The sequence below is a fragment of the Chanodichthys erythropterus genome, chromosome 21, assembly GCF_024489055.1.
Source record: "Chanodichthys erythropterus isolate Z2021 chromosome 21, ASM2448905v1, whole genome shotgun sequence".
Classification (NCBI taxonomy): Eukaryota; Metazoa; Chordata; class Actinopteri; order Cypriniformes; family Xenocyprididae; genus Chanodichthys; species Chanodichthys erythropterus.
Genome location: NC_090241.1, coordinates 5084354 through 5096929, shown reverse-complemented (window position 1 = coordinate 5096929; position 12576 = coordinate 5084354). Strand labels below are relative to the sequence as shown.

General features: G+C 38.8%; 1 protein-coding gene across 1 annotated transcript in view; it reads left to right on the top strand.

Annotated features, from left to right (window-relative positions):
* The first annotated feature begins 1378 nt into the window (after positions 1-1378).
* Positions 1379-12576, top strand: part of abcc6a (ATP-binding cassette, sub-family C (CFTR/MRP), member 6a) — a 29182-nt gene continuing 17984 nt past the window's right edge. The window contains exons 1-5 of the mRNA XM_067374257.1: positions 1379-1409; positions 4919-5136; positions 6038-6214; positions 6649-6774; positions 10788-10925. Of these exons, the coding sequence (XP_067230358.1) occupies positions 1379-1409; positions 4919-5136; positions 6038-6214; positions 6649-6774; positions 10788-10925 (690 nt within the window). The remainder of the gene's footprint in view (positions 1410-4918; positions 5137-6037; positions 6215-6648; positions 6775-10787; positions 10926-12576) is intronic.

The window sequence follows — 12576 nt, the reverse complement described above, 5'->3', positions numbered from 1 at the left end:
GATAGAGTAATGGGACATTTTCACGTTTCATTTCAAGTTTTTGGCTCATTTACTGCCATAAGTGCTGTCCTCAAAACTATAGACAGAATGAGATGGTCATTGTTGTTTGGAGTCCGTTTGCCAAACCCCTGGTGGATTCATGGTTGACCAGGAAGAATGCATCAATTCATCTCTCTCTGTTTAGTTGTTCTGACAGTATAATGCTATGTTTTTGCAATTTTGGCTTTTCTATAGGTGGTCTGGCCACTGAAAGCCCAAGTGAGCGTCAATATGCAACTGAAAAGTGTGTGAATTTTATAAACATTTATACACGAGAGCAGCTCTCTTAATGTTTAAAAATGATTTAATGTTGTTTTGCCACCTTAGTTAAAGGGATAGTTCACGAAAAAAAAAGCAGGAAGAAAAAGGAAATCTGACATTCCTAAGAACCATTAGTTCTAGGAGTCTTGCTTTTTTAATTTCTGACCACAACATCACATTCCCTCACAATGACTTTAAATAATTGGGAAAATTTGTCATTTTGCAGTAGTTCTTGCTTGATTTGTGAGCGTCACTAAACACAATGAAAGCTATGAGGCAAAATTGGCAACTAGCAAACCAGGACTGATTATATCTGTCTCCTTTGCGCCTCCTTCCAAGTCATTATCGTCATGAGCGGTGAGGCTTTTTGCTGCTATTTTATCACTTTCTTTCAAGCTCCCTTCAGAGGTCTCGTTGTAATTGAGTACTCTAAGCGATTTACAGGCTCTTCTGGTCATTAGGAATGATTCTTGAGGATCTTAGACTTGGTAAAAATCAATGTATGTGAGAAGACTAGAAATGAGACATGTTATTATCATCTGTATATGAGATTTAAAGGCTTAGTTCCGTATCCAAAAAAACGGAACTGGCGTTGCATGAATTAAGTTTCTTTCGTAAGTTGAATATGGAAGGTGTAGGACGTAACGTAAGCATTTTAAACTGCGAGAGCCATTACACTTTCTTCATTGTCTTTGTTAAATAAGGGTATTTTTCTTACACAAACACATCAGAAGGCCTTTATTAACCCCCCGGAGCCGAGTGGAGTACGTTTTTGCTTTGAATTGATGCGCTTTGTTGAGCTTTATACTCATTGGTACCATACCATTCACTGCCATTATGAATCTTAGATGCATCAGGATATTTATTAATATAACTCAGATTGTGTTGCATCTGAAAAAAAGCAAGTCATATACACCTAGGATGGCTTGAGGGTGTGTAAAGCTTAGGGTCATTATCATTTGAAAGTGAACTAAGCGTTTAAGAAGAATAGGCAAAAGAATCATCTTCTAAGAAAAACTTTGATATATAAATATACTCTCACCTTGATGAATAACACAATACAGCTTTCCTCACACTCATGACTGGCCGCAGGGAGCGCTTGTGGGAAGGTTTGTCCAGCCATCGTTTTTTCCATGTCTCTGCAGAAGCTCCTTGACTGAGGTCGACCTAAAACTTTCCACCAGTGTACAGGCCTTTTCCAGGGTTTCTGTTGGACTGATGTTACTTCATAACAGACTACTGAGAGCTTCAAAAGAGACAGACATAATATCAGTCTGACCGTCTGTTTAACTTGTGCCAGTCTAGTAATACAAACTTGTGTGTGAGAATGTCTGGATGCCTATGTGAATGAGTTTTTGTGTGTGAAAATGTGTATGTATTGCATTGCGTGAGTATGTTTGTGTTAAATCTATGTCTCAGCGGTCTATGTTCCTGGTCTATTTACAACAGAATGCTTGAGCACTTCTCTTTTAAACACACTTGACCCATCTGACATGGCAGCCAGGTGCAGTTCTCGCATGATCTACTTGCGACCAAATACAGCAAGACTTTTTATATGACACATCTTCAGCCTATAAGGCTAATTGATTATGATAGTTTTCTGCACAATGTATGGACATATTTGAGCATAAAATCTGTGTAGAAACATTTTAAACACTTTCTCGTTACTCAAAGCATTTTACATATGGAAGAAGGGGAAATCTTTTCAACCACCACCAATGTGCAGAATCCACCTGGATGTTGCGACGGCAGCCATTTTGCGCCAGAACGTCCACCACACACCAGCTTATTGGTGGAGAGGAGAGAGTGATGAAGCCAATCAGCATATGATTAGGAGGCCATGATAATGGACGGAGGCCAATGGGCAAATTTAGCAAACCGTATAGTGTCCCCATCACTATACTGGGCCATTAGGACCCACACAGACCACAGGGTGAGCGCCCCCTGCTGGCCTCACTAACACCTCTTCCAGCAGAGACCTATAGTTTTCCCAGGAGGTCTCCCATCCAGGTACTGACCAGGCTCAACCCTGCTTAGCTTCAGTGGGCAACCACTCTTGGCTGATATGGCTGCTGGCCTTGGTTTTCACCAAGAAATTGTGATTCATAAATAAGTTATTTATAAATTGTTTATTTTACTTATTTAAAATTTATAATAAAATTTAGAAGCAACTGAAATCATATACTCATGGTGGCCTTGGCAACAAATAATATGCGAAGCCATTTTTTTTAATCTATTCTGTGAGAAATGGAATAACTAGGCCTAAGTGACCCTACAAAAATGCATTAATTCTGAGTAGCAATTAAGATAAAAACGACAAAATGCACTATGGCGATTGTGTCTAGTGTGTTTTAAATTGTGTTTTTGGCGTTTACTTAAAGATTTTAGTGCGCTTGCTCTCAGGTGAGAGTGTGTGCGAGAACGCGAGTGAGCAAAAAGAGAGAGAGAGGTGAGGTTGTACAGAAAGCCCTTATGGACACGGTTGTGTGTTCTGCAAATTATTATCCATGGGCACTCGCTCCCTTGGTTAAAACAATGCAGATTCATCAACAATAGAATGATGAACCCCTTTATTTTACTTGTGCACCTGTTGAACTTTTTCTGTGCACATACAAAGTGCAAACTGTATGGGGTAAATTAGTAAATGAGATCAATCTATCACCTTTATTGAATAAATTGTATAGTCTAGTGTGGTGGGTCTCAGCTGGTTCTGCTTCAGGATCCACATTTTGCATTAGATAATGAGTAGTGAAAGCTTCCAAAATTGTTTCACGAGTTCATTTCCTCATAAAATCTTTAAGCTAATACGGTTAAGCTTATTTGGCTTGCTGTCTGCTGTGGAGGGGCTCGAGGAAGCAGCTTCAACTCGAGCTTGGATATACCCCCCAGGGACTACTAGCGCACGGAAGAGGAGTACGATAGATGAGATGCCTAATTTATGTGGTGGAGTTGGGGAGCTGGAGGGATATCGAAACAACTGATGCCAGAGCAGGGTGAGTAGCTGCTTATGCTCTGGATGTAATTGAAAGATTAGGGTTCCCTCCTCTTGAGATTATGTTTGAGTTTCACTAAATGAAAGATTAGATGGGTTCACTCCTCCCGAAATTACACTGTGAACTTCACTTATTGTACAAAAGTGAAAGTAAATGCTTAAAATATCTTCACAATATGTAAGTAAACTTGTATTTAAAGGGTTAGTTCACCCAAAAATGAAAATGTCGTTCCACACCTGTAAGACTTTTGTTCATCTTCAGAACACAAATTAAGATATTTTTGATGAAATATAAGCGATTTCTATCCCTCCATAGACTGCTATGCGACCATTTTGACGCTTCAAAAAGTTGAAGAAGGTGATCGTAAATCTTTTTTTTACTTTACTTTATTTCGAGCCATAGAAATAAAAATATTGTACACAGAAAGATGAATATATTGTACAGTATTATACATTATACCCACATTGGGTAAAGGAAAAAACAAAAAAAAACAAAACAACAACAAAAGAAAATAATTGAAATAATAGTATCTATAATATATTTCAGAGATGTTCACAATCTACTCCATATGAGTGGTTTAGTCCAAATTTTCTGAAGAGACTCAATCGCTTTATATGATGGACATATTTGATTTAGGCTTTTATTCACATATAAACATCCATCACATAATTGTGGTAAACAGACGCTCAAGCATGTTTGTTGACACATGCAAGAACCAGTGAGGTTCGTTCTTATGTTGCGCAGCATGTTTGAGCTTCCGGAAAAGATTTCTTCTTGTGCGTCAAGCAGATTCGGTTGAGCTTCTGTTCATGTTCGCTGACCAAAGTTTATATGTGAATAAAAGCCTAAATTAAATCTGTTCATCATAAAAAACGATTGAGTCTCTTCAGAAAATGTGGACTAAACCACTTAATTCATGGATTAGTTTTACAATCTCTTTATGAACTTTTTGAAGCATCAAAATGGTAGACATGTAGCTGTCAATGGAGGATCAGAAAGCTCTCAGATTTCATCAAAAATATCTTCATTTGTGTTTCAAAGATGAACGAAAGACTTGCGGGTGTGGAATGACATGAAGGTGAATAATTAATGACAGAATTTTCATTTTTGGGTGAACTAACCTTTTAATCTAGTCTGGGTCATATTTTCTTTCTCTAATTCATAGTTTTATTCATAGATGAAGGCATGCCTGTCTAGCCTCTGTGAAGCTTAGTTATTTTGCTGTCATTAAGTTGACCCACTAGTTGGTCTAAGATATGAACTGGCAACTGAAAAATTGTAGAGTCAAACTCCACTATAGAAATAGGGTCTGTAATGTGTGTGTAATAAGTGTACAGTAAGTCACATTGGACAAAAATGCATACCCCAATGTGGAGAGTTTGGTGCTTGGTTGTGTGTGCGATCTTACAAAGTGTTTCTCGGGGTACATGCAGGAAAAACGAAAAATAGCACTTCTATAAAGACGAACAAATAGCACTGGAGTGTTACTAGCAGCACTTTCTGCATTTGGACCAAAGTGGAGGTGACTGCTTGGGGGAAAATGAGAATGATATTTTTTTTATAATAGGCAAAAGGGGGAGAGGACTATGTTGAGGGTGGTGTCTATGTTTTTCGGGTGGTGTCAGAGAGCTTTGCAAAACCACGTTACTGTTTTGATAAAGAACCTAAAGTACGTGGGAGTTGGGGAAAGAGGAAGATAAATAGAGAAGGAGGGAGAGTCAGAGAGTTTAAAGAAGACTGCTGGGAGGAGAGAGTGAATATAACCACCCACCTAAGCAGCTGTCAGACTGGTGGTCAAAAAGCAGACACTTCCAGACACTCTCAGAAACAAGGAGTGACAAAAGTGAATAAGAGAGTGTAGGAGATCTCAGGACGGAGGGAGAGTTTGACTCAGTGACAGAACAGTCTAAAAGACCAGGATACACGGCAGGGATAGGTACAGCCTCAGGACCAGACGAGTGAATGGATACCTTTTGCAGTCTAAGTGGACTTGACCCTCTATGGGTGAGCAAACCTCTAATATCAGATCTTAAATCTTGAATATTATTTAAGAATATAAACATTGATTTATATTTTTTCACATTTATACCTGTAAATATTGATTACTTTTTATGTATGATATTTATATCGAAAGTTCTTTGGAAACATTGTATGCTGCCAAGAATCAGAAGGACCAGGATATATGCCATTTTATGACTTTTCAGTTAGGATTATTAAATGTGTCGCTTTAAGTTAAGATGATGCATTATATTCAAACTTTATAATATGATTTATTTACATGACATTAAATATTTTAAACAAGCTGGCAGATGGAAATGTAACAATTTAATACACTGAACAGAATATCTGGCAGATCTGTTCCTTCAGTTACATTGATTTAGTCCAATTTTAGGAACTTTTTAATTAATTCAATCTCAGCTGTTTCTCACCTAGTAATATAAAGAGACAAGAGAAAGTCAGTGATGAGCTTGGTCAAGATAAGAAATAAGCCAAAAAACAAAAAGTGAAAAAATGTAAAAAAGAATTTGAAAAAACAAACAAACATTTGACCAGGATGGTAAACAAAGCGCAAGATGTTCAAAATTCTAACCTAATTTTAGATGTTGGGGAACATTCAGATCATATCTGGTTTCTCTGTGGCGAGGGTTTGGATCAAGACAATATTGATCCAGTGAAAGAATGAAGACTGTCAATTACCATAAAACTGGTTGAAAAGTTAAGCACACCCTCTTCTTTATCTCCAGGACTGGAACCAGACATGGTACACGCATAACCCTGAACTGAGCAATTGCTTCCAGAACACAGTCCTGGTGTGGGCTCCTTGCATCTACCTGTGGGTCCTCTCTCCATTCTACTGCCTTCATCTGTACTGCCATGGCCGAGGTCGGCTGCCCCTCTCTTCACTCTGCAATGCCAAGCTGGTGAGACAGACCGCTAAGATCTGTTAATGTTATACAAGCTTGTCGGGTCTCAAAAGTACCAGCTTTGTGGGCTATAAAATTCAAACCAGAGTGTTTAAACAAAGTGAACGAGGTGGTCTGGGTAGACCGAGGGGTCGAATTCACGCTTTAGTGGCCGAGGAAAACAGTAAAAGTGTGTGTAACCTCAGTTTGTGGTGTGAATGTGGTTAGCACTCGAGTGAGCTGTGATGTCACTTTTCACTCTTCCGCTCTAAAACTCTTTTGTTTGAAATACACTTGTTCCTCTGTTTGTTCAGAGTCACACAGATTCCAATCCAGTCTTATCATAATGTAAATCGCACCTCTATTCTACAGTCATTGACCACCGGAGCTTCCGGGAGAGTGACTCAGTTCTCACCCTGATATGAATTGTATCCCTCTTTGCTCTTTTACAGTTGTTGGGGTTCTTCTTGGCATCCTTTGGTTTTGTGGAATTCTTCTACATCCTGTTGGAACGAAGACAGGAAATCCAGCAACATCTTGTTTTCTTGCTCAGTCCCATCATACGCAGTCTCACCGTGGTAATGTAACCTCTAAGTTCCAACCTCTAACAGTACAGGCAGAAATCAACGTATTTCAATATATTGGACTGCACACTAAAGAAAAAGTTGTTTTAATCAAATTAAGTTGGAACAAAACAATTCAGGGTTTTGTTACTTAGCTTGCTATAATTATCTTAGTATGGTAAAGGTTGGTGCCCAGGCTAAAGGTGTGGTCTCACTACCATTGTTCAGCAAATTTTCAAAGGCGAAATCCACACTGTCAAAAGAATGGTACTAATATGTGTTTTTAGGATACTAATATGCACTTTAAAGTACTAATATGTACCTTTAAGGTAATAATATGTACCATTTAGTGGTAAGTAAGGTATAAAGATGTACCTTTTCACTTTTGTACCTTAGAGTACTGCCCTAGTGACAGCGCCGTACCTTTTTTTCTGAGAGTGCAGTCATTTCAATAGGAATCAACGCAAGCAGGAATCAGGCAATCATGGTACCGAAAGATTTCCCCATGCATGGACAATGGAACTTTTTGCCCATGAAATTTTACAGATATTTTGCCAGTTTAGACCAAAATTAATTTCCATTCTGGTCTAGACATCTGGTTAACATTGGTTAGTAGCATTTTGGCATATCAGGTTGGCCAGCATAACCATGCAACCATGTTTTTCTTTGAAAGCTGGTTGACCAAAGAAGTCATGCTGGTGAAGCTAGTTGATAAATAAGAAAAGAATGTATTTACGTCTTTCATTAGACAATCTGTCAAACATCTCAAGAAATTAAAGAGGTAGATCAGCTCACTGTTGTAAAATTCTCATTTATTCAACAGTGTTTTGATTCAGAGGATCTTTATCAAATAGAAAATTGGGAATTCTGCAGCAGTGTGTGGATCTAGCTTAAAAGGGTTACTCACCCTCATATCGTTGCACACCCTTAAGACCTTTACCATTGCCAGCAAGATAATTAACACTTTCAGATGCCCAGAAAGCTACTAAAGACATATTTAAAACAGTTCATGTGTAGTTCAATCTTAATGTTATATAGTAACGAGAATAATTTTTGTGCGCCAAAAAAACAAAATAACAACTTTATTCAACAAATCTAGTGATGGATGATTTCAAAACACTGCTTCATGAAGCTTCGAAGCTTTACGAATCTTTTGTTTTGAATCAGTGGTTCAGAACTGCCAAACTGCCAAAGTCACACCCCCCAGTGGGGTAAACCATGGAAATTTCGAAACACTTATGATGTGACAAAGCCTCTTTTACTGAAATCATGTGACTTTTGCAGTTTGATACACGCTCCAAACCTCTGATTTGTAAAGCTTTGAAGCTTCATGAAGCAGTGTTTTGAAATCACCCATCACTAGATATTGTGGAATAAAGTCATTATTTTGTTTTTTTGGCACACAAAAAGTATTCTCGTCACTTCACAACATTAAGTTTGAACCACTGTTGTCACATGAACTGTTTTAAATATGTCTTTAGTTGCTTTCTGGGCATCTGAATGTGTTAATTATCTCGCTGGCATTTTTATCAGAAATATCTTAATTTGTGCTCTGAAGATGAATGAAGGTCTTACAGGTTTGGAACGACATGAGGGTGAGTAATTAATGACAGAAATTTCATTTTTGGGAGAACTAACCCTTTAATTTAGTGTGTTCCCACTAGAAGTGACGCCACCAGCATCCCATATTAGGAACCAGTATCCAAAACAAAACCATATGTCTTAAAGATGGATGCATCAGCCCACATATGCAAATATACATTAAAGATTTAAGCTTCATTCATTTCACTCCTACATTCATTTCTCAACACACCTGCTTATGTCTGTAAAATAGCTCCTAAACCCTTACACAGCAGGTACTGTTTTCATCTAATAGACTGTGACATTCTGAGGTAAACTAGGTTAGGGGCACACCTACACACGGCCTAATGAACACAATCTCATCATCGCTTTCTGTCCGCATGTTCCGGGCTCCAGACCAGACTCATGACCCATCTGTGGTCTCTTCAGACACCTAAGTCAACATTGGCTATGTCAAAGAAAAAACACTTAAAGAGTTAAACAGTGTGATCTTGTCCTTAAACTCCCCCTTCCTTAACAGATTGTGATCTTAATTGGTCAAAAACTGAAATAAACCATTGTCATAGCTTGGGCAAGGGCTGGAATGTAGGTAGTAACCCTCAATAACAATTTTAGAGATGTAATAAGAAGCTGCATAAATATTGCTTTTAAATTTTGAAAATGTTGCTTCGTTGCTTTGCCCAACCACAACAATTCTATTGAACCAAGAGGGAGAATTGCGCTCCCCAATTGAAATTTATTTACAACACTGTCTGGATTGTTGTAGCTTGCACCTTATTCACTAAAAGAACACCATGAACTTGCCCAAATCTGGGCCAAATGCAACTGGAACTGTGCAATCTTTCAGGTTACTTATGAGAGCTAGTTCGAGGAAGATGTATCAGACTACCGCAGTCTGGCACTTATGCCATCAGTCCACCAGATTCAGACACTTGAAATGGCTACTTTTCTTCATCATTTGATCATTAATTTTACTTTAATTTGAGATATACCTGTTCTCAGACCGGTAACCACTACACATTCCTGCAATATTCATCAGTATAGGTTTTTAATGGCACAGTCTGCTGTAATACTTGGCTAGTTTTTCTACCAGCCATAAGCTGCTGCCGGTTTCACTGCGTGCCGTCATTTAAGCTGCAGGAAGCAGATCTGTCTCTGTCTTCTTTCGCTCTTAATTCTCCAGTATAATTACAAGCTTTGGCTTCCTCCCACTGTCCAGAGAACTAATTCTCGTGAGACGCGAAGTCAAAACACAACATCAACAATGCAGATGTTACATGTGGTTTACATGTTTCCAGGTAGCGCAACAAACCTCCGCAGGCGTCTTTCATTAGGACATGATTAAGAGTTCCTTTTAAAGGTTTCACCTCATTTCTCTGAGGTTATATGGCTTTGGTTTGGTTTTGAGGAGGCGTATTTGGGTCTAGTCCTGATCCTTAATCTGTACCGCACCAGGAGGCTGCTTCTTATGTAATCAAATGATGTTTTGCGCTACCTAGGAGATACTGCAACAAATGAACATCACATCAAGCTTGGGATCGACGAGAGCCACTGGTTGGCAGTCTGGGTTTGAGACCTGGAGAATGTCAAATTGTTTTTGGATGAAGAAAAGACACAGTAATTAAGAGACATGTGGGATCAACAAAGGCCACGCTTTACATGTGTTGTTTTATTAGAGGAGACAGCTGTGGTGGTAGACAGGAAAATCCCAATATAACCTTGACAAACTGAAACAAAAGCAAAGCAAATTTAATGATGGATTAGTCTTCAGGTCATCAAGAACAATTTTAAAAGTCAGGTTTCCCTAACAAATCTCTGATCTATTACTGTCACTGCAGTCAGGGTTTAGGGTCATTCTCTAATTTGGTCCAAATTCCAAATTGTCAAACGCTCCATGTTTTATCCACTGATGCCAAAGTTGCTAACTGACTAAATTAACCAATATGCAACCTGCATGCATACAATGTTTTTCATATCATTTTTTGACAGGATAAAAATTATTTGCTTACTGGTCTTCCTTCTCTCTAAAGGTCATGGCCTCAGTAGTTATAATTTAAATCTATTTAAAGTCCTTCACAATGAGTTAGCGTAAAGGTGAAATGTGTAATTTCAAAAAGGATGAAGTAATGAAGTTTCCCTGAACACTTTCCCTGTTTTCCACTGGTCGGCCAAACAGACAGTCCTGTCCCAAAACTCACACCATTGGTCACTCAAAGAGAACCACAGTGTTTAGCTTTCCTGGATCTTAGGAATGGCTTAGGCTGGGATAGGAGAAAGTATTTTGAAAAAATTACATAGTTTTCCTTTAAAGTAAACTTGCATCATTCAGTAGATGTTCATCAGGAAGAGGACGATCTGTAATTAAAGTCATTTGTTATTACTTGTTTTGCATGAACTGTAATTTTAGCAGATGAGAACAATGCCATTAACAGCTGTGTGTTTGACAGGTGTTAGCCGTGTGCGTGATTCATTGGGAGAGAGTGCGGGGATGCCGTTCCTCTGTCTTCCTGTTCTTCTTCTGGCTGTTGGGCGTGGTCTGTTCCCTTATTCCACTTCATGCAAAGGTCCAGCTGACTCTGGAGCAGGTGAGAAAAATGACAACTAACACAGACCCCCCATCCGGGGAATTTCAGTTTCACGGTACACTCACAAAACCTTGGACACATACAGCCACATATGGGTGTCTTAACATATGGATGAAACACAGGTGCATGCATGCAAACATGCATAGATACATATCCATAAATGCACAAGCAAACACATCGCAGCGCACTCAAACAAACACAGAGCAGCTCAGCATTCCAGCAGTTTCTACTTTAAGCACTGTTTATTTTCCCCACATTTGGACTTGGTTTGTCACATTCATGTCATAAGTTCAGGTGAAGTCCAAGTACATGTAGGTGTTAGTTTGAAACATATGTCAGAAAGTGTTTAAATCTGACTTTTGCCCACTATGTGGGTGTTTTTATTTTTTTCGCTATCTTTACAAATGTCTTAAACACAGGGTATGTCTTAATAAGAAGTGCTTTAAATATTTCTAAATGATAAAAATTGAATGTCATGTCAATAACCACGCTAAAGTACATATTTTTAATCAATTTCACATGCCACACAGTCATTTTTAGCCCATGGACAAGAAAACAACCTAGCAAGAAAGCAGGTTTAACAATTTTTGACTGTGTGTTCTAGGCAGTTCTGACCCATATCATGCAAAACTGGGTCAAAACACAAAGACAGATAAGCATATTTCTCCCTGGCATGCTGAATTTATGCTTGGATAAGAGTGGGATGACATTTTGTCTGACCTACATTGTGACCACTGAAACCAGTCTGGCCTTGTTTTTTATTTTGTGGTGTGGTAAAGAATAAAGCCTCTATTTTGGCAAGGGGCTCCATGGCCAAGCGGATGTTTACTACAGATTTGTCTCAACATGGCTTGTGCTCCAGTTGTGTAGCCAAGGCGCTATATCCAGGACACCAGAAAGATAAACTTAGTATTCTATACATTTAGAAATGCATGAGCAGCATATGAACAGCACATGTTTAAAGTTTGTAAATATAGCTACTGTTGGCTCCTCACCAGCAAATAGTGGCCGGAGGCTTGAACAGCAGCAATCTATGAGTTTCCAGATTGTAGCGTGACTTGAGGCCTTTTATGGCTCTTTTCATACGTAATTCATTTATATAAAGCAGGCCATTAAAGAGTTTGGTTTTCACCATGATTTCCCTTAACTGTTCAAAATAAGCTTTACTATGTTGTTAATGCTCGTGCACACCCATGTCTTCTGACATTAGGTGAAGTAAGAACAGGCACTGCACTGCAGCACTGCATGAATTCCACTGCATAGAATAAACAGTAAATCATATTTTTTTTACATTAATCTTTAGTTTGGGACATGACATCACTCAGTACCCTGTTGAAAAACAGCTTATGCTGGTTAGGTATGTTTTGAAGCATGGCAGCTGGTTTGAGCTAGTTTAAGCTGGTCCTGAGTTGGAGCCAATTGCTAAGGACCAGCACTTGACCAGCTTAAACCAGCTCATGACCAGCTAAGGACCATCTAAGGACTTAGCTGGCTAAACTAAGGACCAACTCAAACCATCAAAACATACCTAACCAGCATATGTTGTTTTTTTTCAACAGGGTAAACATGTCTCCCGCTTTCTCCACCAACTAGCTCTTGTACGCCTAGTCAGGGAGTTCTTGCGTGACATTTAGATCAACCTGATGTAGTC